General features: G+C 43.4%; 1 protein-coding gene across 9 annotated transcripts in view; it reads left to right on the forward strand.

The window, feature by feature from the left end:
* The window catches only part of BRSK2 (BR serine/threonine kinase 2), a 131,600-nt gene that overhangs the window by 38,034 nt on the left and 66,066 nt on the right, over positions 1–27,500 (forward strand). For all 9 annotated transcript variants that reach the window (XM_075566883.1, XM_075566886.1, XM_075566878.1 and 6 more), the window contains one exon: positions 18,162–18,256. In XM_075566883.1, the coding sequence (XP_075422998.1) occupies positions 18,251–18,256 (6 nt within the window). In that variant the 5' untranslated portion in view covers positions 18,162–18,250. The remainder of the gene's footprint in view (positions 1–18,161; positions 18,257–27,500) is intronic.

Below are 27,500 nucleotides of genomic sequence, written 5' to 3' on the forward strand. Positions count from 1 at the left end.
TATATATATATATATATATATATATATATATATATATATGTACACTGTGTGTGTATGTGTGTGCAGTGTGCAGTGTGCATACTGTGGTTGCTGTGATAGGATCCTTGTCACTGCTCAGTGCTGCAGAGTTATATATAGCGCTTCTATCTGCAGTCTCAGGGCTTCTTCTGTGTACTAGGATTACAGAGACCAATGGAGGTCAGGCACATACAAACACGGATTAACCCCTTTCATGCTAAAGACCGTCATTCCATTAACCCCTTTCACTTGCATGACTGCATTAACCCCCATGTACGGGAAGTTTGCAGAGCATCAACCTTTCCCACTACATACCTGCAGAGCATTGCTTTGTTCTGCAAGTCGTTGCTGACCGTGCAGCGGTTAACCAACCTCAACAAGACACAGGCAGAGTGCCACTATTAACCCCTTCCCTGCTGGAGACCTATGGTTCACTAACCCTGCCCATGCCAGAGTGGGGGATTCCTCCTTGGCTCTGGTCCAGACTTTGGTTCAGTACCTCGGACAGGGGGTTTAAGCAGAGGAAGCTATTGGAGTGAGAGAGAAACAAGGAGAGGATGAAATTAAAGGTGAGGGTCCCACTAAGACAACCTCCCCCCTTTTTTTCCCTTTTCTGTCCTGATCACCCATTATGCAAAATATTGCTACCAAGACACCTTAAAACACATGGACTTGGATGGGCTGTAAGGTGACTGCTTAATAAATATTGCTCATTGTGGGGGAAAACTTCATATGATCTCAAGTTGGTCGTATGCTGACATATCTCAGGTGTTTTACAGTATATGAGTCTGCAGGTTCTGGACAGGGATTTTTCTCTGTTTATGGCGTGGTACTCTCTGCAGTGCGTGGAAGTGTATTTATTACTATTATTATTAGTGAAGGGGACTTGGTGGAAAACCCTTTCAGAGGGGACGCAGATGAGGTGACCTGTCACCGTGTCCTATCTCAGCAGCTGCTCTGTCCTCTGTCGCTTCTCCCCAGATCACTTGCAGTCCCCAGAAATCACAAAGCAGATGGATACCGAGCAGATCAGGGCTAAGCTGTGCTGGACAGATTACAGGGGGAGGCATTTGTATAGGATTGAGAGGGGTAGGCAGATGGTGCTCTGTCAAGCTCCATCTCTCAATTCCTTTATTTCACTCCCCTACGCCTATCCCGTTGCGCTCTCTCTCTCTCTCTCTCTCTCTCTCTCTCTCTCTCTCTCTCTCTCTGCCCTTCTTATGCCTCTCCCAACTTTTCCCAGTCTCGTCTCCCCATCTCCTCTCACTTTCTGTCTCTGCTTTACTCTCTTTCTCTCCAACCCCTATGCAGGATGCTGTCAAGCTAAAAGAGGAAAGTAATTTCATAGTACATCAAATACTAACCTATTTATCTCCCTCTCATACTTCTTCCTCTCTTCCTAACTCTATTTCTACCTCTCCCTCTATTTCTTCTTCAATCCCTAACTCTCTCTCTCTTTCTCTGTCAGGAGTGTCTCTGTCTCCTTTCCCTGTGTGTTTGGAAACAGTCATTTCCTGCTATCTTACTTCTGTTATCATTCTATTTATTTTTTTCTGGCCATCTAACCATTCTCTTTCCATCTCCCTCCATTTTCATTCTCTCTCCGTGTCTTTATTAAAGCGTCTATTTTTAACTTCAGCCCTCGTCTTTCATTCTTTCTCTCCTCAATTCCACTTTCCTATTCCATTACTCCCTCCCTCTCTTCTCCATCTGTCTTGCTCGTCCCACTCCACCCATTTTAAGCGTCTTTTCTCCCTTTCTCCTCAGTATACTCCTCATCTTCTCTCCCACTCACCATTTTCCCTCATTCTCTCCATCCACTTTATTTTTTTCATTCTCCACCTCATTTCTGCCTCTCTCTTTGGTTCTCTCGATTTTATTGTTTATCTATTCTTTACTTCTCTCCTCCCTCTCTTTCATTCTACCCTTTTCTCTCTCTCTTCCTCCATTCTCTCTCTCTCTCTTCCTGCCTCCTCTATCTCTCTCTCCGCCTTCTCTCTCTCTCTCTCTCTCTCTCTCTCTCTCTCTCTCTCTCTCTCTCTCTCTCTCTCTCTCTCTCTCTCTCTCTCTCTCTCTCTCTCTCTCTCTCTCTCTCTCTCTCTCTCCCTCTCTTTCATCCTCTCTTCTCTCTCTCTTCCTCCCTTCTCTCTCCTTCCCTTCTCCCTCTCTCTCCTCTCTCTCCTATCTCCCCTCTCTCTCATCTTTTATTCAGCCTCTGTGGACTGTTACTGTTGGATAATCCGGATTGCAATTTCTTTTTTAAACCATTAATTGAACCAGCATAACATCATTCTGATAGCACCATATAACAAAGGGCACATCAGATTTCAAACACTCCTCAAAGTTTATGTTCAAAAACTTGGAGTCGTTGCCTACAGGTTAATGTGTTGGTCACTAAAGTGAAAAACCCCAGTTAGATAACCAGTGCCATCGTCTTATGAGTTTGGTCAAGCCACTTTGATGCTCTGCGCCTGCAGTACTGAAAAATACACACACACACACACACATACACACAAAAGTTACATATAGTTGGGCACTCCTTGCATATAGTTTAGAGTACAATTAGCGTGTGTACGTAACATATAACATAATAAAATATACATCACCACACCAGAAGTTCTGGATAGAGGAAACCGCATACTGGAAATAGTGTAAAAAAAAAAAAGTGTTGTATTGTGGTCCAAAAGTGACACCAATGTTTCGGTCCCACTCTGGGACCTTCATATATGAAATGCGGTTGATATGATTCTTATTACTGCTTCTTCTTCTTATGTACACTGGACCTGGAGATAAACTAAACATTTCCTTTTTACGAATTCTGTGTACGTTTCCTTATCATCCCAAACCCCAGACAACCTCAATCCACATCAAATCATTTTTACCAGGTCTGTTAAATATGGTAGATTTTCTTATGAATGTCCTGCCATGTGGCCCATATTATCACCTCATTTAGGTCTGATCCCTGACGGAGCCCCTAAAGAAAGCTGCATCTCTTGTATACTCTGTGGGGTTTTTCAGATTTACACCACTGGGTCTCATTTTGAATAACAATGAGACCTCTTTTTTTTAAGGAAGTGTCCCTCATAGGATGAAAGGGATGTTAAATAGGTCAAACAAAACAAATCAGACAAGTATATGTGCTTTGACATTTAGTTTTGCACACGTTTAACAGTTCCATGGAAAACCACAGCTTTAGTTTTAATAATCTTTGGCCCAGATTCACTAAAGGGTGCTAAACTTTAGCCCACCTTTCCCCTCGTTCAAATGAATGGGGGTAAAGGCGTGCTAAAGCCTGGCACCTTTTTGCGGCTTATCCAATGTTTGCCTGTTTGCCATACCTCAAAGCCCAAGGGCAGTTGTTCTTGACATTTTGGTTTTTGTTTGCAAAGTAACTGTGGTGTCATAATTAGTCAAACAGATAAGCATTAAATAATGATCTGCTGGAAGAAAACAAAACATTTATTTTTCACAAGATACGAATAAGTAAGACAGTTACTTTCAGGGGGATTACAGGCCATATTTACTACTGTAAGCAGTCCACAAAATACCTTCCGGCATGGGAGAAACCCTTCCTGCTCATTCAAGTCAATGTAATGTACGGTGTCTTCCAGCGCCATAAAGTTTCATATGGTTAAAGACTGCTTAGTAAACAGGGGCCTACATCTTTCCTACTGGAATTGCACCTTTAAATTATGAAATGGGCTTGCTAAATGTTGGACAAGATGTTCCATGTCTGACTTCGTTCCAAATCCTATATATGTTGCTCAGTTTCAGATGTAATAGATCATTTGACATGAAATTAAACAGAGAGAAGGTAAGCTCTGTTCCAAAGAGCTTACAATCTAGTTTTCCATGTGTGTCCCATGTCCTAATGTGTCCCCTGCATCTTATAACTTGGACTCCAGGACTGTCACGGCTGTGTGACAACGTGCAGAGCCTGAAGCCTAAACTGAGTCAGCAGGAAAGCTCTGGGGGAGAGGAAAGAGAGGGATTGAGTATAGAGAGGGGGAGGAGGCTGCTGATAACATGTAGGGGGAGGGGGGCGCGATAGGGAGGTGGAGGAGCGGGCAGGCAGTGTGTGTAGGATGTGGTGCAGCGAAAGTAGGATTATGCAGTAGCTCTGTCCATGGTGCTGAAATGAAGTATAAGGGGAATCCTCACACACACACACACACACACACACACACACACACACACACAACCTCCTCTTTCTATGGGATATTATCAGTATGTATTTTTATACCATTACTGTTGCATATAACTGTCTCTTAACTGTTCTTATAATGGGTACCTATAACTGTCCTAACTGCTCCGATAGTTGCTCCCTAAAACTCTCCCTGTAACTCTACCTCTAACTGCTCCTGTAAGTCCTCCCCCATACTGCTCCTGTAACCTCTCCCTCTAACTCCTTTCTAACTGCTCCTATATCGGCTTCATACAACTTCTCCCATAACAGGTCCTATATCCGTAACTTCCTCCCCTAATTGCTCATATAAGACTTTCTTAGCAGCTCCAATAATTGTTCCCCTATTACTCTTCCATAACTGCTCCTATAATCGCTCCCACTAACTCCTCCCCTAACTTCTCCTACAAACGCTCCCTAAAACTCCTCCTCTGAGTGCTTCTATATCCTCTTCCTATACCTCTTCCACTGTGAAGCCATCTTCCTTGTGCTGGAGAAGATTAGTCCCATTCCCTTGAAGGGAGCTGATCTTCACTGCATATTCAGTACAGTCAGTTGGCCTCTCTACAGCATATTGCAGAGAGATTTAATGCACAGTGAACAGTGACCTAGCTCCCATTCAGCTGAACAGAAGTTACCTAACTTATTTCACTTGTTTCCCTTACATATCACTGTAATGAGCAGGGCCATGTGGCTTTGCTTCTTTCTCTCCTCCTCCACCATCCTCTTATCTCCTCTGTTTCAATTCGTTCTCCCTTCTGCTCCATTCTCTCCTTCTCATTTCCGCTCATCTCCACCCTTCTCCTCCACTCCCTCCTTGTCTTCCTCCTACTGTTTATTTCCCTCTCCTTTTCTCACCTCCTCTTGCATTCCTCTCTCCTCCCTCTTGTCCTCTCCTTTTGAGCCCTTTCTTGCGTTTTCCTCTCCTTCTCATCCTCTCATTTTCTCATATCCTCTCCTTTTCTTCTCTTGTGCTCCCCTCCCTCCCTCCCTTTCCTCCATTATGTTCTATTCTTTCCTCTCCCTTCTTCTCCTCTCATCCCTCTACATCTCTTCTGTTCTCTCCTCCTCTCCATCCTCTCTTCCCGTGTCCCCCCTTTTTATGGAGTCCTCTGCAGTACGAAAGCTGCGTCAGCATTTGGATCACTCGCCGTCCTTCTGACATAGGAAGATTCTGCAATCCCTGCTCTATAGCGGTTTGTTTAACCTCTTGCAGCTGGGACTTGTAGGGTTGTCCAATAACAGAGATGTTCTTATAAAAATAGCTCTTGCCAGAGGAAATGGGAGCTGTGAGCAAATTGTTCTTGCACGCGGGGGGGTTCTTATAACAGGGGTGCTTCTTATAGGAAGGTGCATGTCTGGGTTGTATGGAGATGTTCTTATAAGGCAGGTGTTTTTAAAAGATGGGGTGCTTCCTATAGGAAGGGGTGCACTTGTGTTGTGAGACGATGTTCTTAGGACAGTGTCCACGGTTCATTGAAAGTCAGGGGTATGAGATATTCTTATAAGGGGTGTTCTTATAACAGAGATTCTCATTACAAATCTGGGATGTGAGGTGTTCTTATAATGGGGGTGTTCCCATAGCAGGATGTCCACGAATGAATGTTACATATTCCTATAATGGGGGGGGGGAGTGTTCCCATTCAAAATCAATAAGGGATATTCTTTTAAGGGGGTATTCTTACCGCATGGGTTCTTCTCATTGGAAGTCAGTGATGTGGTGAGAAGTTCTTATAAGGGGGTGTTCTTATAACAGGAGTCCCTCTCATTTGAAATCGGGGATGTGAGAGGTCCTTATAATGGGTGTGTGCTTTCTGGTCCTTCTCTAGTACATGGCTGTGAGGGTATGTCCCTATAACAGGGTGGGCAGGTACACACAGGGACCCGTCTTTGCTACTCCATGGGGGTCTTAGTCTCTCTCTGGTTCCCATGTGGCACGCTGTCACCTCAGCTGCCCCCTTTGAGCTTTTGCTGCTTCTTGAATTTCTGCCGCTGTGGGGACAAGTGAGGTGACTGTATGGGACATTACCACATCGCCAGATAATGATCCACAGAAGATTGCTTCTCTACCTCTTCCTTCAGCTAGAAGGGAGAGCTGTTGAGGAGTGTATTAAGAACCCTTTTTCCCTGCCTAATATCTGCAGTGTCATTTACCTGATGACCTCTGTTCCTCCTCTAGTTCCTCTTTCTCTGTCTGTCCTTTCTGTCCTGATCCAGCAGTCTTACTCTTTCTTGTTCTTTCTTTTTCTGTTACCCATTATTTTCCTCTTTCTCCCTCTTTTTCCTTTGTCTAATTTCTCTCTCGCTCTAATCCCTGTGTTGTCACATTCTCTCTCTGTGCCCTCTCTTCTCTCTCCCTCTACTTAATCCGCCTCTTTTACTCTTCTCTGTCACTCTTTCCCACCCTCTATCTCTTCTATCTCTCCTTCTTCTCTCCCAACCTCTCTTTCTCTGACCCTTTTCTGTCTCTCTTTCTGTATATCTCGCTCTCTTTCTCTGACCCTTTTCTGTCTCTCTTTCTGTATATCTCGCTCTCTTCCTGTATATCTCTCTCTCTATTCCTGTATATCTCGCTCTCTTTCTCTCTTCCTGTATATCTCTCTCTCTTTCTCTTCCTGTATATCGCTCTCTCTCTTCCTGTATATCTCGCTCTCTTTCTCTGACCCTTTTCTGTCTCTCTCTCTCTTCCTGTATATCTCTCCCTCTTTCTCTGACCCTTTTCTTTCACTCTCTCTCACTGTATATCTCGCTCTCTTTCTCTCTCCCTGTATATCTCGCTCTCTTTCTCTTTCTGTATATCTCTCTCTTCCTGTATATCTCGCTCTCTTTCTCTGACCCTTTTCTGTCACTCTCTCCCTGTATATCGCTCTCTCTCTCTCTCCCTGTATATATCTCGCTCTTTCTCTGACCCTTTTCTTTCTCTCTCTCACTGTATATCTCGCTCACTCTCACTGTATATCTCGCTCTCTTTCTCCATGTATATCTCTCTCTCTCTTCCTGTATATCTCTCTCTCTCTCCCTGTATATCTCGCTCTCTTTCTCTGACCCTTTTCTTTCACTCTTTCTCACTGTGTATCTCTCTCTCCCTGTACATCTCGCTCTCTTTCTCTCTTCCTGTATATCTCACTCTCTTTCTCTGACCCTTTTCTGTCACTCTCTCTCCCTGTATATCTCGCTCTCTTTCTCTTCCTGTATATCTCACTCACTCGCTCTTCCTGTATATCTCACTCACTCGCTCTTCCTGTATATCTCGTTCTCTCTCTCTTCCTGTATATTTCTTTCTCTCTTTCTGTCTCTCTTTCTCTCTTCCTGTATATCTCGCTCTCTTTCTCGGACCCTTTTCTTTCACTCTCTCACTGTATCTCTCTCTCTCCCTGTATTTCGCGCTCTCTTTCTCTCTTCCTGTATATCTCACTCTCTTTCTCTGACCCTTTTCTGTCACACTCTCTCTCTTCCTGTATATCTCAAACACTCTCTCTTCCTGTATCTCTCTCTCTCTTCCTGTATATCTCACTCTCTTTCTCTGACCCCTTTCTTTCATTCTCTCTCCCTGTATATCTCTCTCTTCCTGTATATCTCTCTCTTCTTGTATATCTCGCTCTCTTCTCTCTTCCTGTATATCTCGCTCTCTCTCTCTTCCTGTATATCTCTCTCTTCCTGTATATCTCGCTCTCTTTCTCTGACCCTTTTCTGTCACTCTCTCCATGTATATCTCTCTCTCTTCCTGTATATCTCGCTCTCTTTCTCTCTTCCTGTATATCTTGCTCTCTCTCTCTTCCAGTATATCTCGCTCTCTTTCTCTCTTTCTGTATATCTCGCTCTCTTTCTCTCTTTCTGTATATCTCGGTCTCTCTCGGACCCTTTTCTGTCACTCTCTCTCTCTCCCTATATATCTCTCTCACTCTCTCTCTCCCTGTATATCTCTCTCTCTCTCCCTATATATCTCTCTCACTCTCTCTCTTCCTGTATATCTCTCTCTCCCTGTATATCTCGCTCTCTTTCTCTCTTTCTGTATATCTCGCTCTCTTTCTCTCTTTTTGTATATCTCGCTCTCTTTCTCTCTTTCTGTATATCTCGGTCTCTTTCGGACCCTTTCTGTCACTCTCTCTCTTCCTGTATATCTCTCTCTCTCTCTCCCTATATATCTCTCTCACTCTCTCTCTCCCTGTATATCTCTCTCTCCCTATATATCTCTCTCACTCTCTCTCTTCCTGTATATCTCTCTCTCTCCCTATATATCTCTCTCACTCTCTCTCTTCCTGTATATCTCTCTCTCTCCCTGTATATCTCACTCTCTTTCTCTCTTTCTGTATATCTCGCTCTCTTTCTCTCTTTCTGTATATCTCGGTCTCTCTCGGACCCTTTTCTGTCACTCTCTCTCTTCCTGTATATCTCTCTCTCTCCCCCTATATATCTCTCTCACTCTCTCTCTCCCTGTATATATCTCTCTCTCTCCCTATATAGCTCTCTCACTCTCTCTCCCTGTATATCTCTCTCTCTCTCTCTCCCTATATATCTCTCTTACTCCCTGTATATCTCTCTCTCTCTCTCCCTATATATATCTCTCACTCTCTCTCTTCCTGTATATCTCTCTCTCTCTCCCTGTATATCTCGCTCTCTTTCTCTCTTTCTGTATATCTCGCTCTCTTTCTCTCTTTCTGTATATCTCGCTCTCTTTCTCTCTTTCTGTATATCTCGGTCTCTCTCGGACCCTTTTCTGTCACTCTCTCTCTTCCTGTATATCTCTCTCTCTCTCTCCCTATATATCTCTCTCACTCTCTCTCTCCCTGTATCTCTCTCTCTCTCTCTCTCCCTATGTATCTCTCTCACTCTCTCTCTTCCTGTATCTCTCTCTCTCTCTCCCTGTATATCTCGCTCACTTTCTCTGACCCTTTTCTTTCACTCTCTCTCCCTGTATATCTCTCTCTCTCTTCCTGTATATCTCTTTCTCTCTCCCTGTATATCTTGCTCTCTCTCTCTCTTCCTGTATATCTCTCTCTCTTCCTGTATATCTCTTTCTGTATATCTCGCTCTCTTTCTCTCTCCCTGTATATCTCGCTCTCTTTCTCTCTACCTGTATATCTCGCTCTCTTTCTCTGACCCTTTTCTTTCACTCTCTCTCCCTGTATATCTCTCTCTCTCTCTCTTCCTGTATATCTCTTTCTCTCTTTCTGTATATCTGGCTCTCTTTCTCTCTTTCTGTATATCTCGCTCTCTTTCTCTCTCCCTGTATATCTCGCTCTCTTTCTCTCTCCCTGTATATCTCGCTCTCTTTCTCTCTTTCTGTATATCTCGCTCTCTTTCTCTCTCCCTGTATATCTCGCTCTCTTTCTCTCTCCCTGTATATCTCGCTCTCTTTCTCTGACCCTTTCTGTCACTCTCTCTCCCTGTATATCTCGCTCTCTCTTTCTCTCTCCCTGTATATCTCGCTCTCTTTCTCTCTCCCTGTATATCTCGCTCTCTTTCTCTGACCCTTTTCTGTCACTCTCTCTTCCTTTATATCTCGCTCTCTTTCTCTCACTGTATATCTCGCTCTCTTTCTCTCTCCCTGTATATCTCGCTCTCTTTCTCTGACCCTTTTCTCTCTCATTCACACTCTCTGTCTATAGCTCCCTCTTCCCTATCTTTCTTTGACCATTTTCTCTCTCCCTTACTCTTTCTCTCTGTCCCTATATCTCCCTCTCTCCATCGCATTCTCTAAACCTTTTCTTCCCCACTGCTTTCCTTTTTATCTCCTTTCCTCTCTCCCCCCTTCATTTCTCCATGCCCTACTTTCTCTGTACTCCTCTCCCAGGAGTGCTTCGTGTCCCTCCGCTTGCGACTAACTTCAAAGCACGAGACGCACCGAGACGGGACCCATGAGCACATTAACAACCCGCCCGCCCCTGCAGCTTCCTCCACCCCCGCCAGCCCCCAACCTACACCATCCCCCGAGTCTTCATTACCAGCAATCATAGCAATTAGTGCAGCCATGAGTTTATTCCTCATTAACCTCATCAGTGTTAGCTACCCACACACACATAACCCCATCACTACAAGAGGATCCAGCAATACATTGCAAAGTTCTTGTGTGAGATATATATATATATATATATATATACATATATATATATATATATATATATATATTCATATATATATATATATATATATATATATATATATATATATATATATATATATAACGGGAATAGCCGTGTCCTATGACATAAATTGTTAGTCCAAATAAAAAAGGTATCACCTAATACTGAATAACTCATTTATTCTGCACTATATATATATATATATATATAAACACACACACACACACACACACACACACACACACACACACACACACACACACACACACACACACACACACACACACACACACACAATAAGCAGCCACCTTACCTTCTTGTTTCAACATTGTCCCTCATTCCCTGCAGTGTGTAAGCTCTCACAGGCAGGGCCCTCACTACATCTGTGTATGAGTTTGTCCTCACTTGCATGTAACTATTTATGTTTTTGCATTATACATTACTCTGTACCCCATTGTACCGCACTGCGGAATATGTTGGCGCTTTACAAATAAACGATAATATCAATAAAATATGTGCGCTGTGTGTATATATATATATATATATATATATATATATATATATATATTTATGAGAGAGAGAGAGAGAGAGAGAGAGAAACAGGACAGACTACTCCAATATCCGAAGGAATACATTTCACCTTTGGACCTTGGAGTGCCTGTCCTGTTTTTTCATATCAGATGTGCTGCTTTGGACGATATGCACCCTACAGAAGCTTTATCTATGCATAGGCAAGTGCTTTGTTTCTGGACTACTATATAAATATGTCTATTCATTCATCTTCAACCCTTGTCAATTCACTGCTGGACATACATACACTCACACATATTTATATTAAAAAAAAGAGAACGAGACAAGCACATCAGGGGTAAGTGTCACCATAAATATACTCACAATATCAAATAATATCAAAAATGTGTAATCAAGTAAGCAAAGGTGAGCGTCGTAGGCAGTATAGCGAGGTACAATTGTCCATGATGAAACCGCAGAAAGGATCGGATAAGCCGAATCCCCATGCAACCATTAGACCCTCTGTCCGCCGACAGTTAATGATAACATCCGCATGTGCCATAGTAAGGACGTGCAAACTACGTGGTCTCCACACGTTTCGCACGCAAAACGTGCTTCCTCTTGTTGTAAGTCTTTGATATTATTTGTTATTGGGAATATATTTATGGTGATACTCCTGTCGCGCTTGTCTCGTTCTCTTTTTTTTTTTATTTGCGATCTGTTTTGATCTCCCCTTTTGGGGCGCCCAAAGAGACGGAGCTGCAAAGCGAACATCACGGATAGAACATACTGCAAGCAACAGTCTCTGCTGCCCAAAGGGACATTTAGTTTTATATATATATATAAAAGGGTCAGCAACCCTGTCTCTCCCCCCATTATCTCTTGGCATACAATTCTTCCACTGCAGCCAGGGATTCTGGGAAATTACATGCTAACGAGCACACAGTGTCGCCTTATATAACTGCACACACACACACACACACATATATATATATATATATATATATATATATATATATATATATATATATACATATACATACATACATATATACAGGGTGTCCACACTAACATTTGTTCATACATTCCAGGGGGAGCATGTGGGGAGAGAAGACAAAACAATCTAAGTGCAGGTGTATAGTAAAACTATAGAGGGTATTGGTTGTAGCGTGGCTCTATGTGCAGCCTACTCACAGGATACAAGTAGATCAAAGGCACTTGGAAAATGGATCTGCGGCAGGTAACTGGGGAGATATGGCAATCTGTGTTCCCATCCAGTAACTCACGAGAGATGTTGCCATTGAAAAGAGAGATGAGGAGAAACTATATAGCACAGATCAATTAAATTGAATGAAAATCTTTACGTAAAATATAAAAGACGCAGTTACAATAGTAGTCCACACTAACATACATGATGAAAGTAAATGTACACCGTGCCTCTTTTAGTGTGGATACCCTGTATAACCGCTCCGTATAACTTTTCCCATTGCTTCATATAACTCCTCCTATTGCTCCTTATAACTCCTCTTTTGCTCCATATAACGCCTCCTATTACTTTATTTAACCTCTTTCTGTAAGTCTGCCTGGTGCTCCATATAACCTCTCTCTATATAACCACTCTCATTATGCCATATAACCCCTCCCTATAGCTCCTCCTATTGCTCCATATAACTGCTCCCTATAACTAATAAGTAGAATCCGAGAAGGATGTGATTTCTCTACAGAAGGACTTGGAGAGACTGGAAACGTGGGCAGGTAAATGGCAGACGAGGTTTAGTACAGATAAATGTAAGGTTATGCATTTGAGAAACAAGAATAAACAGGCGACTTACAAATGAAATGGGGATACATTAGGAGAATCCTTGATGGAGAAGGATTTAGGAGTGCTTGTAGACAGCAGGCTTAGCAATAGTGCCCAATGTCATGCAGTAGCTGCAAAGCCAAACAAGATCTTATCTTGCATTAAATGGGCAATGGATGGAAGGGAAGTAAACATAATTATGCTCCTTTATAAAGCATTAGTAAGACCACACCTTGAGTATGGAGTGCAATTTTGGGCACCACTCCTTAGAGAAGACATTATGGAACTAGAGATAGGGCAGAGAAGAGCCATCAAATTAATAAATGGGATGGACAATCTAACTTACAGTATGAGGATAGGCTAGCTAAATTAGATTTGTTTACATTAAAAAAAGAGGCGTCTAAGAGGGGATATGATAATTATATACAAATATATTCGGGGACAATACAAGAGCTTTCAAAAGAACAATTTATCCCAAGGGCAGTACAAACAACACGGGGTCATCCCTTAAGGTTGGAGGAAAGGAGATTTCACCAGCAACAAAGGAAATAGTTCTTTACAGTAAGGGCAGTTAAAATGTGGAATTCATTACCCATGGAGACTGTGATGGCAGATACAATAGATATCTTCAAAAAAAAAGTTGGACATCTTTTTAGAAAGCAAAAGTATACAAATTATATAAAATAAGTAAACACGGTAAGGATGTTGATCCAGTGTTTAATAGGAGTCGGAGTCAGGAAGGAATTTATTTTTCCCCTTATGAAATATCGTTAGATGATATAATACTGGGGTTTTTTGTTTGCCTTCCTCTGGATCAATATACTGTAAGTAAAAATAAAGGATAAAGTATCTGTCGTCTAAATTTAGCATAGGTTGAACTTGATGGACGCATGTCTTTTTTCAGCCTCATCTACTATGTAACTATGTAACTCCTCCTATTGCTCCATAAACCGCTCCCTTTAACTCCTCCTATTGCTCCATATAACCTCTCCCTATAACTCCTATTACGCCATATAACCGCTCCCTATAACTCCTCCTATTACTCCATATAACCTATCTTTATATCTCCTCCTATTGCCCCATATAACCTCTCCCTATAACTCCTCCTATTGCCCCATATAACCTCTCCCTATAACTCCTCCTATTGCCCCATATAACCTCTCCCTATAACTCCTCCTATTGCCCCATATAACCTCTCCCTATAACTCCTCCTATTGCCCCATATAACCTCTCCCTATAACTCCTCCTATTGCCCCATATAACCTCTCCATATAACTCCTCCTATTGCTCCATATAATCGCTCTCTATAACTCCCCCTATTTCTCCATATACCCCATCCCTATAACTCCTCCAGGATGGGCTGCAGGTGAGCTCCTACATTGGAGCCAGGATGGCCTTAGACCCAGGGGTTGGTGGCTGTGAGTTGGAGATGGAAGTAGGAGAGGCTGCAGGCTGAATGCAAGGTACATTGTGGTGTAGGCCTTGGTGAGGCTGAATACAAGGTACAGGAGAGTTTGGAGAGAAAGGAATGGGCAGAACAGAATCTGCTTAAGAAAGAAGAGAAACGAGCTTTATTGAAGAAGTATAACAGGAAGGTAGAAGAATTGGAAATAGAAAATATTAAATTAAAGAGATGTCGTGGTCGTGAGATAGACGTGCGCAAGAAGCAAATAAATCATCTGCATGTGGAATTAACCCGGTTGGAGGTTGAGATTGCTAAAATAACAGGGGTTCCAGTCAAACAGAAACGTTCCCTTTTAAAAACTATTGAAATGCTAACCCACAGTTCTGAACAGGGTGCTGAGCGGGGCGCAGAGCAAAATGCTGAGCAGGGTGCAGAGCAAAGTGCAGAACAAGGCGCAGATTCATATTGTGGAAACGGAAGCCAAAACCCCATTAAATGCTCTCAAGAAAAGATAAGTTTGGTGACGCCTAAAAGAAGTGGGAGAGAAACTAGATCCCAGAACAAGTCTGCAGTGTCTAAAGATAAAACAGAGAACTTATCCCAGGAAAATTCTGATTCAGATCCTGACAGTTTAATTCCACCAACTGACAAAAAAAACCCAAAAGGTAAAGCTGCAAAAAAAAAGAAAGCAAAGGACCGGAGGCTAAAGGTTTCCACAGGAGAAGGTAACAGCCCTCTAATAGGGTCCAAAGACTTCAGGGAAGGGGACTCACCTCAGGGTGTATCAGACTGTGAGCAAGGATCTGTTCCAGAGCTTCCAGCATCCCAGGGGTTAATAGCAGAAGCAGCAGAAGATCTGATTAAAAGACCATTGCATGCAAAGAAAGCAGCAGACACCTGTGATGTTGGGTTATCTCAGACTCCCACACTGGGAGAAGTTAAAGAAATTACAAAGAAATCTGGAGAGCAGCAAAGCAAGAACCTAGAAACTCTGAGAGGAGATCAGCTGGAAATTGAGTTTGTACCTGAGAGCAGTGAGCCAGAGAACCCATGCTCACCTGGACTTACAGAACCACCCCCTGCTTATTAGCAGGTCCTGGGATTCAGAACTCTGAGAGAGGAGAACAGCAGGTGGTAATTAGCAGCAATGGAGACAGCATTAACCCTGTAGTGCCTGGGAGTGAAATTAAGGTTGTAGAGACTGAAAGTGCTGCTCCTATCCAAACAGTTCCTGATAATAGAGTGACCCAATCAGAAGATGGGGTAAAGCAAAGTAATGGCATTAAGGTAACACCAGTTCACAAAGCACCCCCTTCAGCCTGGAGTGGGAGATCCTTTGTGAGCCCTGTGACCAGAAATGCACAACCTTTAAAAAGGAGGAATGTGGTAAAGTTGAGGTATAAAGGCAGTGAGGAGATGAAGCCTGACAGGATATTTGTAGGAAAACATCTATTGAAAGAATCTTTGGGCTTCAGAGTAGATGACATTTATGCACTTATCCATGTTCCAGGTTCATGCGAATACGATGTCAGCTTTAAGAGACCTTAGGCTCTGGACTATGTCTGGACAAAATATGAGAGTCTTAAAAATTCAGAATTATGGAAGTCCTTTGCTGCTATTCCTGTGTCCAAACTAGAAACAAAGTCGGTAACAATTCTCTTCAGACAGGAATCAGTCCCAATATCAGATATTCTGATATGGCTTGGCAGACAATGCGAAGTACTGGCTCCACCTACAAGAATTATGGACGCGGAAGAAATTTGGATTGGAGGTTGGAAAGTGCAAGTCAGACTTTGGCGACATGGCAATGTTACAAAGCATTTGCCCAACTCCTTCTTCATAGGAAGAGAAAAAGGAAATTGTTTTTACTATGATCAGCCAACCTTGTGCCATAGATGTGGTTCAGCCAGACATTTAAGCTTGTGTTGTGATGTTCTAAAATGTAACTTGTGCCAGTCCTTGGGCCACGAGAGGGCAAGTTGTGCAAACATCAGATGTAATTTATGCGATAAATTTGGACATTCATATACGAATTGCGCAGAAGCCTGGCATAACATTTCAAAAGTATGGGAGCAAGAAGTGGACTTTGAAGACAATGAAGCACTTTACGACCGGGCCCTGAAAGTTGCAGACAGAATATGTCTGTATCCGCCTGCAGATGGGGTTAGTCTGGTTCAGCCTAGGGATGGCGCTTGCTTAGATCCTCCTGGGGACGGAGCTTGTCCTGGACCGCCTGTGGATGCAGTTTGCCCAGATACACTTACAGAAGAAACAATTATTGAGAGTGTAAATGGGGTCCAGGAAATGTCAGAAGACCCCTTAGAAGGATCCTCCTCAAATCTACTCCCAGCAGGGAAACAATCTGGGGAATCAGATGATCCTACGAAGATGGAAACCCAAGTGAAGGAAAATAATAAAGAAAAAGAAAGTGAGCAGCTTTGGGCACATGAAAAAAAGAAAAGGAAGAAGAGCACGGTAAAAAAAAATTGGAGGGACTCTTCGACGTCCTGCAGGTCCCGCTGGTAAAGTTCCTCAGGTAACTATAAAGAACCGTTTTTCTGCTCTCAGGAAGGATTGGGGGTCAAGAGCTGAGGACCCCGACGATGTAGAGGAACTTTCCTTATCCGAGGAGGAACATAATATGGATGTTTCCAGAGAGATAGATTCGGACATAATTCCACCTTCACTGACCTTTAAGAGGTTTGGGTCATTGGGGGATAATGTGGGGGAAAAGAAAAAATAATACGGTGTGGTTTTTTTTTTTGGGGGGGGGGGGGGGCTGTGGCTTTAAATGTTTGTTCATTAATTAATCCTTTAAAGGTAGCAGCTATTAATGTTATAGTTAAGGCTTTTATTTAGTTTCAATTAAAATGTGTATAAAAGGAATGTGAAGTTGCTGTTGAGGAGAAAGGTTGGCACACATGCTGAGTTAATATTGATATAATATAAGTTTGTACATAATGTGTACCTCTCCCTATAACTCCTCCTATTGCCCCATATAACCTCTCCCTATAACTCCTCCTATTGCCCCATATAACCTCTCCCTATAACTCCTCCTATTGCCCCATATAACGTCTCCCTATAACTCCTCCTATTGCCCCATATAACCTCTCCCTATAACTCCTCCTATTGCTCCATATAATCGCTCTCTATAACTCCCCCTATTTCTCCATATAACCCCTCCCTATAACACCTCCTATTGCACCATATAACCTCTCCCTATAACTCCTCCTATTGCCCCATATAACCTCTCCCTATAACTCCTCCTATTGCTCCATATAATCGCTCTCTATAACTCCCCCCATTTCTCCATATAACCCCTCCCTATAACTCCTCCTATTGCTCCATATAACCGCTCTCTATAACTCCTCCTATTAATCCATATAACCCCTCCCTATAACTCCTTGTATTGCTCCATATAATCGCTCTCTATAACTCCCCCCATTTCTCCATATAACTCTCCTTTGCTGCATATAACCTCTCTCCCTATAATTCCTCCTATTGCTCCATATAACTGCTCCCTATAACTCTCCTATTGCTGCATATAACGCTCCCTATAACTCTCCTATTGCTCCATATAACCTCTCCCTATAACTCCTCCTATTGCTCCATATAACTTCTCCCTATAACTCATCCTATTGCTCCATATAACCTCTCCCTATAACTCCCCCTATTGCCCCATATAACCGCTCCCTATAACTCCTCCTATTGCCCCATATAAACGCTCTTTATAACTCCTCCTATTGCCCCATATAACTGCTCCCTATAACTCCTACGATTGCTCCATATAACTTCTCCCTATAACTCCTCCTATTGCCCCATATAACCCCTCCCTATAACTCCTCCTATTGCCCCATATAACCCCTCCCTATAACTCCTATTGCGCCATATGACCTCTCCCTATAACTCCTCCTATTGCTCCATATAACCGCTCCCTATAACTCCTCCTATTGCCCCATATAACCGCTCCCTATAACTCCTCCTATTGCCCCATATAACCGCTCCCTATACCTGCTCCTATTGCCCCATATAACCCCTCCCTATAACTCCTCCTATTGCCCCATATATCCCCTCCCTATTTTAGTCACAGTGCCATTAATAACCCTTGATATATACCCTGCCAGGTTTTCACTGAGTTCTCTTCTATGTCTCTCCCTCCAGGCCTGGTGAAACTCGGGGTGCACTGCGTCACATGTCAAAAGGTCGCCATCAAAATCGTCAACAGGGAGAAGCTCAGCGAGTCCGTGTTAATGAAGGTAACGTAGAAAGGGTCAGCATGAAGCGGCGAAGAAATGCTCTTATTAGAGGGGTGTTCTTATAAAAGGGTCGTGTCTGGGCGGTGTGGGGATGTTTTCATAAGAGTGTTGTTCTTATGAAAGGGTTTCTTCCTTTAAAAAGAGGCACATCTGGGTTGTGAGATGTTCTTATAAGAGGGTGTCTTCTTATAGGAATGGTCAGGACGGGGCTGTGAGAAGAAGCTCTTGGAGGGCTGATTTAAAAAAGGGTGTTTTCTTATAGAAAGGGGCAGGACTGGGCTATGAAGACTTGTATTGTATGTCGTTTGGTAGAGTAAGGTGCTCAAAGTGTACTATATATAGGAAGGAGGGGAGCACACTCTGGATATCAATGCATTAATTAGTGTATATACTGGGCATAAAGCAATGGGGCACTAGATACCCTGAAGGCTGGAGTAGGTTGTCCAGAAACAGCCTCCCCTACCTCATTGGGTTGGCCCTGAGTACTCACAGTATTCACTCAGCAACCAGAGTCTTCGCTCCACCGCGTGCTGCTGAAGAGAGATGAAGTCCAGCAAATAGAAGAGAATGCAGCGCACCACGATCCAAAGAGAAGAACAGGTCTGGCCAAAAAACAATCTTTATTGAAGAGTCATAAAAACAAGGGATGCAGCCCTTCCCTCTTTTTGGGGCACTCCCCTATGGGCGTTCCTTATGAGTGGATGTGAGGACTGCATTATGGCCAGTCACTCCCCCACGCTGGGCCTCAGAGCGCATGCGCTAGATGGTAAGTTTTCATTGGCCGCGGTTGAGCTGTGACGTCACAGGTATCGCGAGATTTGGCAGCCATTGCTTTTTAAATGTTCTGTATATCGTGTGAAAGCACTTCTTGATAAAGTGCTAGACACGAAACGCGTAGAAGGGCTGCATCCCTTGTTTTTATGACTCTTCAATAAAGATTGTTTTTTGGCCAGACCTGTTCTTCTCTTTGGATCGTGGTGCGCTGCATTCTCTTCAATTTGTATTGTATGTCTTTATTTATATAGCGCCAAAAATGTACTCAGCGCTTCACAAAGAATACAGCACAGGGAATTATAATTATACAATAAGTGCAGCAAAATCAGACCATAGGAAAGGAAATCTCTGCCCCGAAGAGCTTACAATCTAAGAGGTGTGATGGGAGACTTACAGAGACAGCAGGTGAGGGAGTAAGTGCTGTAGATGGCAGTGCTTGGTCACAATGGGTGGTAGGAGTGACTGAGTGTGGGTGAATAGCCATGAGTGCAGGCTATTGGGATTCTTAATTTGTGGGGTGATTTTTAAGGTTAGTCAGTATTACGTCAGAAGGTTAACACCAATTACAGGGGAAGAGATGGCAGAGAAGCGTGGGTGTGATCAGGTGTGTATGTCTGGGTTCAGGCTTAGGGGAGATCCCCAGCAGCAGGAAGGAGTAGAGAGCGGGTGTGAATGGAGGGTTTGTGTGGGTGTTTTTTATTGAGCGGTAAATAAGTTGTTGGGAGGGATGTGTATAAATAATGGTGCAGTGGGGAGTAGGGAATTTGGAGAGAACAGAAACGTTCACCAAGGAGTTAAGAAATAGTAAACGGAAAAAGCAATAGGGAGGGCATAGTGAGATGCAGGAGGAGAGGCTTCCCAGGTATTGGAGGATAGGAAGATTTCAAATAATCACAGCATTTAGAAAGTCAAGTTCTCACAGCTGCAGAGTCCAGATCTTCTTCTAATTTTCACCTCCAATTTCAACTCCCAAATGAACTCCAGACACTTTCAATGTGACACTTTAAGATGTTACACACAGCCAGACTTAGTCTTATTATAGGGGTCTTAGTCTTATTATAGGGGTGGTACTCTATTAGAAGGGTGTTATAATAGGATTTCTTCCTATAGAAAGAGGCAGGACTGCGCTGTGAGATGTCCACAAAAGAGGTGTTGTTCTTGTAAGAGAGGTTCCTCTTCTGGGACGAGTCATGTCCGCGCCGTGAGACGTCCTCATAAGAAAGTTGTTGTTATAACAGGGGTTTCCTCCTATATAAAGCAGGACGTCAGGGCTGCGAGGCCATGTTTGTTTCTAAAGGGGGTGGTTCCTACCACAGTGGCACCTTCTGTAGGAACAGGTTACATCAGGAGCTGTTCCTACAATCGACTGAATGAATTAACCCCTTCCTTGTCGGGAGGGGGGGCACAACCCATTATTGCAAAGCAGGGGTTTGAAAAATCCCGAGATGACAGAAGCGTGCAGGGCTTTGTTATTAAAGGGGTCGCTGCAGGAGGCCAGTGTGAAGGTGACAGGCGGGCTTTGTGTGTGCACGGGGTGGGAAGGTGGCAGATGTCCCGTAGAAACATTCCCATTTGGTGGGGTGGAGCAGATGGGCCGGGTGTGAAAGGGAATGGGAGGGTGCGGGAGGGGGGAAAAGAGGCAGGTGTCGCTGCTTAACCCCTTTCTTGCCAGAGAGCGGCAGAGGGTCGCTCCATTAACCCCTTCCCTGCCTCAGACCTGCAGAGCGCCACTCCATTCAGTGTTTGTGTGTACCTGTGTATAATGTGTGTTGTGCGAGGACCCTGTGTATGCAGGTCCATGTGTGTATCTGTGTATAATGTGTGTTTTGCGAGGACCCTGTGTATGCAGGTCCATGTGTGTATCTGTGTATAATGTGTGTTGTGCGAGGACCCTGTGTATGCAGGGCCATGTGTGTACCTGTGTATAATGTGTGTTGTGGGTGGACCCTGTGTATGCAGGTCCATGTGTGTACCTGTGTATAATGTGTGTTGTGTGAGGACCCTGTGTATGCAGGTCCATGTGTGTTTCTGTGTATAATGTGTGTTGTGGGAGGACCCTGTTTATGCAGGTCCATGTGTGTACCTGTGTATAATGTGTGTTGTGGGCGGACCCTGTGTATGCAGGTCCATGTGTGTACCTGTGTATAATGTGTGTTTTGGGAGGACCCACTTTTTCACCCAGACTCCCCAAATCTGTGTATGCATGTTTATAAATGAATCTAGAGTGTGTGCATTTGTGTGTGTGTGTGTGTGTGTGTGTGTGTGTGTGTGTGTGTGTGTGTGTGTGTGTGTGTGTGTGTGTGTGTGTGTGTGTGTGTGTGTGTGTGTGTGTGTGTATAGATGCTAATTAATGTGTGCATCAGTGTGTCTGTGTGTATGTTTATGGGCATGCGTGTCTCTATCTGCGTGTCTGTAAGTGCGTATGTATGTATGTTTTAGTGTGTGTGTATATCTGTATGTTTGTCTGCATGTGTGTTTGTGGGTATGTATGTAATATATATATAAATATGTGTGTCTGTATGTATATATGTACATATATATATATATATATATATATATATATATATATATATATATATATATATATATATATATATATATATGTATGTATGTGTGGTATGTATCTATATCTGTTTGTGTATGTGTTATGTATCTAGGCTTTTGTGTTTTATGTATCTACTGTATGTATGTATTTGTATTTATGTATGTGTATGTATCCATGCGTTATGTATGTGTGTTTGAATTAGGATTGATATATACACATATTACCTGATTGATTTTTTTGACTGGGTGACTAAGCTAATAGATCAGGATGGAGCAGTACATTTACTTACCTAGATTTTAGTATGGCCTTTGACCCTGTCCCATGTAGATGACTGATGTCATGTTACAATGCGTGGCATCGGCTACAGCGTTTGAATGGGTAAGACATTGGTTGGAGGACAGGGGACCGAGGTGTGTAAATGGGAATACATTCAGAGGAGGGGGAAGGTGACCAGTGGAATACCTCTGGGATCTGTACTGGGACCTGTGCTTTTTATTATCTTTATTAGTGACATTACAGGTAGTCTGGAAAGGAAAGTAGGCCTTGTAGCAGCCGGCACTCGTGGGGTTGAGGGGAAACAAACTGATCAATTATTTCGGTAGATTAGAGGAATTGTCGAGCGTGTGACCAGTGCAATGTAATACCAATAAGTGCAAAATAATGCATCTGGGTCACAAAAATCCAAAAGCAGAATGAATAGCCCCATGTCAACTACTATAGAGGAAAGGCACCCGGGAGTCATTATTTCTGCGGATTTAAAAGCAGGCGAGCAATGAGACAAAGGAGCAGGGTGCTATGTTGTACAGAGAGGTATTAGCAGCAGAGAGAGGGGGTGGGGCGATCCCATGTTATAGATCAGTGGTAAGACCTCTCCAAGAGTACAGCGTTTAGTTCTGGAGACCATATCTCCAAAAGGCCATAAATAAACTGGAGATGGTGCCAAGAAGGACTAATAAAATGGTGCACTGTCTACAGCAGGAGTGGCTAAAGGGCCCTAATATGTACGGCTTAGAGGAGAGAAACGAGGTGGGGGATATGGATGGGACTCGGAATACATTAAGCGTTTCGGCAGAGTGCCAGAGAGAAGCATGTTTCAGAGACAAGCGCTAGAACAAGAGGTCCTGTTCTGCAGCTGGGAAGTGGCAGGCCCAGGGGGAAATGTGAGGAAGTAATTCAGAGGGTGGTGGATCCATGGAATCGCCTTCCAACAGAGGTGGTAGAAGCTGATACAGTAAGGGAATTCAAAACAGTTTGGGATAGACCCAAGGCTCTCCTAAGTATGAAAGAAACCTAAAGGATCAGCTAGGACAGGGGTCTCCAAACTACGGCCCGGGGGGGCACATCAGGCCCCCCCCACAAGATTTTATCCGGCCCGCAGCAACTTGAAATATATATATTTTTTGCTCATTATATATAATTTCCCAGTGTAAGCGCGGCGTCCTTTCTTTGTAATTGTCACATTTCACTTTTGTTCTGAATCATATCATGCTGATTTACCCCAAAAAGATCCAAATAAAACGTATTCTTCGTTCATTTATAAAATATATCAAAATTCTAAAAATATTTTTTTGTTTCTTCGGCCCGCGACAATGTGTAGAATATATACGATGTGGAGGTGATCCAACGAAGGGAAGCGGAGCACAGCTGTGGAACAGTGGGGCCACACACACCGACAAGATGGGTTAAAAAATAAGCTTTATTCCATGGTGCAATCGTGGGGGGGGGACACGGAGGTAAACTCTGACGCGTTTCAGCCGCAAGGGCCTTTGTCAAAGAGTGAATTCGCGTGTGCGAACGCTCCTGCTGTTAAGGACGTCTCCCCGCCCCAAACAGAAAGTCATGCGCGGTGGAAAAGGCGCGAAAGTCCAACGGACAGACGTCATTGGCCCATACCATCAGCCAATGAACTGCCCGCATGACTCAAGGCGTAACTGTGTGTGCGGAGGATCGCCCAAAACAACGCAGGAGCGTCCCTAGTAATGTGTACAAAAACTTATCAAAATGTGGCGCTCAGTGTATATGGTTTAAATAAACATCAAATAAACCCACAGTGTAATACATAAAATAAGATAATTAGTAGTGATACTTATACAACCACGTGTGATATATGCCGCTGTGACCTGATGCAGGACTGCTCTTTCAATCCTCGTGGACAAGTGAAGGGTAGAAATCATCAAGAAGCGCAAATCATGTGGAATACAAAAGAAGACAACAAACTTACAGTATGGTGCAGTATTGTGTGAATTCGGTGAGTTAAATGGCACAGTTATATGTTCTGAATACTCACAAACGTGAGAGGTATGTAGGCATGTAAAGGTTTCTTTAACCCATGAAATGAAGCCTGGTATTCGGATAGGAACCGCACTTATGATCAGGTACACTTTCACGATCAGGTACACTTTAACCAGGGGCCCTTAGGAATAAATAGAACCGGACATAGTGCAGACTGTACATAGAAATTTATAAAAGCAAGTAAAATCCAATCAACTCACATGGTGATGGAAATAAACAGGCGTATAGATCACAGTGTGGATCTCTGCAGACCGGAAGAGTGGTGTCTCGACTGTTCCTCTGTTCTGGTATGCGTGTCACGGATGCGTCTCACCGAGGACCGGAAGTGACGTCATTCGCTTCCAGAGGCTCCGGTTTCGTCTTAGGGCATCACTCTACGCGTTTCACCTTGTAGGTTTCTGTGCCATTTAACTCACCGAATTCACACAATACTGCACCATAAGTTTGTTGTCTTCTTTTGTATTCCACATGATTTGCGTCCCTAGTAATACATGACGTGTCAAAAAATGGACAGAATACAAAACATAACAAAGGAAAATTAACAGGGAATATTAGAAATAGCAAATCTTATACATAGCGAATATTCTACAATGGTAGTAGATATAATAGGGGAAATTCATTGGAGAGAAAGTGAGCTTCCAAACTGAGGGATAGTCCTGTATAAATATAATAAATCAGATTATTACATATTAAATTATTACATTAAATATTGTTTGTAAAGAACAGATTATATTAAAAATATGCCCAGAAAGAACAGACAAAATAAACATCTCTTTGTTTGGTGCAACATATACAGTCGATAAATTCAGAACTCAAAAACTGAAAAATAAGTCCAAATGGTATAAAGGGATACTAAGATCCCTATCATAGAGGAAACATGTAAGAGATGTCATGTATATCGGGGAGGAGGATATGTATATATATGAAATGTCAAAAGATATACTAAAAATGAAAAATTTAAATAAGAACAATATACTAAGAATAAACATAAGAAATACAATTTGTAAATGAATAATTATGTGATAATGAAATAAATTTAAATCCACATATTAGATGACTATTATAATGATACCTATGATCAAATCATATATATATATATATATAATCAATAATGTGTTAATAATTAGTATTAGTATAAAACATAACACTAAATAATAATATACGATGTGTCCCGCGTACTGAAAAGTTTGGAGACCCCTGAGGTAGGGCCTGGAGTTTTACAGCAGATAAGCGAATGGGCGTGTACCAGGCGGGCCAAGTGCTTCTTATCGGGCTTCAAAGTGTGTGTGTGTGTGTGTGTGTATATGTATATATATATATATATATATATACACTGGCGACAAAGTTTAATCTAACTCGGCCAGACGCCGCGCGGCTGTCTCCGCCGAAACCTGGTTGGGTTTTGGCCGTTTTTTCCTGCGCCTCGGGCGCTTTCAATAGTAAGCGCCATAGCTCTTATCTATTGAAGCGCGGGAAACTCCGATTTTAAACCGGAGAATGGTCCCGCGGCTAGCCCGCTGCGCTCCCGGCCAGCTCGCGTCTTTAGTTAGATTAAACTTTGTCGGAGCAGTATGTGGTACTGTTTTGGCAATTACCATTATTAGCAGTTAACAGTTCGCAGCATACAGCTGTTGTAATCATAATAATTTTTTGACCGGCCGGTCTTTATATATCTCAGGAGTTGACTCCTATTTTTCCTCTGAGTAGCAATACAGTATTCTGTTTTCAGTACATATTGATTTAGGACTACAGTATTGCTTTGCCATTTTGTATGTTTCACAGCTGCAGAGATCCTTTGGGGATTGTTTTAACTTTGTATTTGTTTAGTGTTCTCCATGTCCATAAGTAAACATTTTTTCATTATCATTTTTGCTTGAGTGCTTTCAGTGGGACACTTCTCTTTTTTCTCTTTTCTTTTTCATATATATATATATCTTATACTATATTAGTGAAAGCACTGTATGCCTGCCTGCCTGGACGTCCGGTGTCCCTAGGGGAAATCTCATTGGTCCCTTGGGCCGCCCGCCCCCGCACACCTCTCATTGGCCTGAGGCGGAGTGACGGGCCACACACACAACACAGCAGCTCTATACACACACACACACAACACAGCAGCTCTATACACACACACACAACACAGCAGCTCTATACACACACACACACACAACACAGCAGCTCTATACACACACACACACACACACACACAACACAGCAGCTCTATACACACACACACACACACACACAACACAGCAGCTCTATACACACACACACACACACACACACACACACACACACACACACACACACACACACACACACACACACACACACACACAACACAGCAGCTCTATACACACACACACACACACACACACAAAACACAGCAGCTCTATACACACACACACACACACACAACACAGCAGCTTTATACACACACACACACACCCTCTGTCCGCCCCCCCCACCCCCCCTATCACGTGCACCGCCCTGCACTGGCTCCGGACGGGAAGCGCGGCCCTCCTACCCCAGCCGCTCCCTTACCTCCCCGGCGCTACCACCCGCTCAGGTAAGTCACTGCGCGTCCCGCCTCAGCCTCAGGCCCACTGCGCGTCCCGCCTCAGCCTCAGGCCCACTGCGCGTCCCGCCTCAGCCTCAGGCCCACTGCGCATGCCGCCTCAGCCTCAGGCCCACACAGGGCGCTTCCTACCGCCGCTCAGCCGGACGCCACATCGAGCGGGCGCCGGGGGGGGGGGAGCGCGAGTCTCAGGCCCACACAGGGCGCTTCCTGCCGCCGCCTGCACGCCTCACTCAGCAGGACGGCACATCGGGGGACCAAGCGGGCGCCGGGGGGGAGCGCGAGTCACGGGGAACGGGGGGGGCGAGCCGCGAGTCACAGGGAACGGGGGGGGGGAGTCACGGGGAACGGGGGAGTCACGGGGAACGGGGGGGGGGGGCACCAGCCGAACCAGCAGGGGGACGGACGCACGGAGGAGGGGGGGGAAATGACAAACCTATACATTTGCTCGCCCCGGGCGAGTGGATTTAACCCCCGGGCGAGTAAATATTGGCCCAAGCAGCACACGTTTGGTACTAGGTGGCGAGTAGATTTTTTTGTGTGGCGAGTAGATTTTTTGGTGATTTGTCAACCACTGTGTATATATATATATATATATATATATATATATATATATATATATATATGTATGTATGTATGTATGTATGTCTTTATTTGTATAGCCTTGGCTCGTATAAATGTATTACTCACAAGATGTATGAGTTAATCAGGCAATTGGCAAATTGGGTTGCCACCCATCTGTATCTGGACCCCCCTTGTTTAAGATACCGTCAGCAGGATGATGTATATATAAAGACTGCACATATATATTAACTCATAACAATACTATTCTGATAGACCCATTGTTTGCAATTTGAACATTATTGCTAGAACTATTGGATATAAAAAGACCCATTGAAGAAGTAAGAAAAAACTATTATAAAATGTTGTGAACAGTCTTATACTGAGCACAGAGTTTACCCCGCAAACTCCATCTCCCCAATCTATTTTTATATGTGTTGCGCCTTGAGGATTATAGAAAGGAAGATAATCCAAATATATGCCATTCAAAACATTAA

The sequence above is a fragment of the Ascaphus truei genome, chromosome 12 (assembly GCF_040206685.1).
Source record: "Ascaphus truei isolate aAscTru1 chromosome 12, aAscTru1.hap1, whole genome shotgun sequence".
Lineage (NCBI taxonomy): Eukaryota > Metazoa > Chordata > Amphibia > Anura > Ascaphidae > Ascaphus > Ascaphus truei.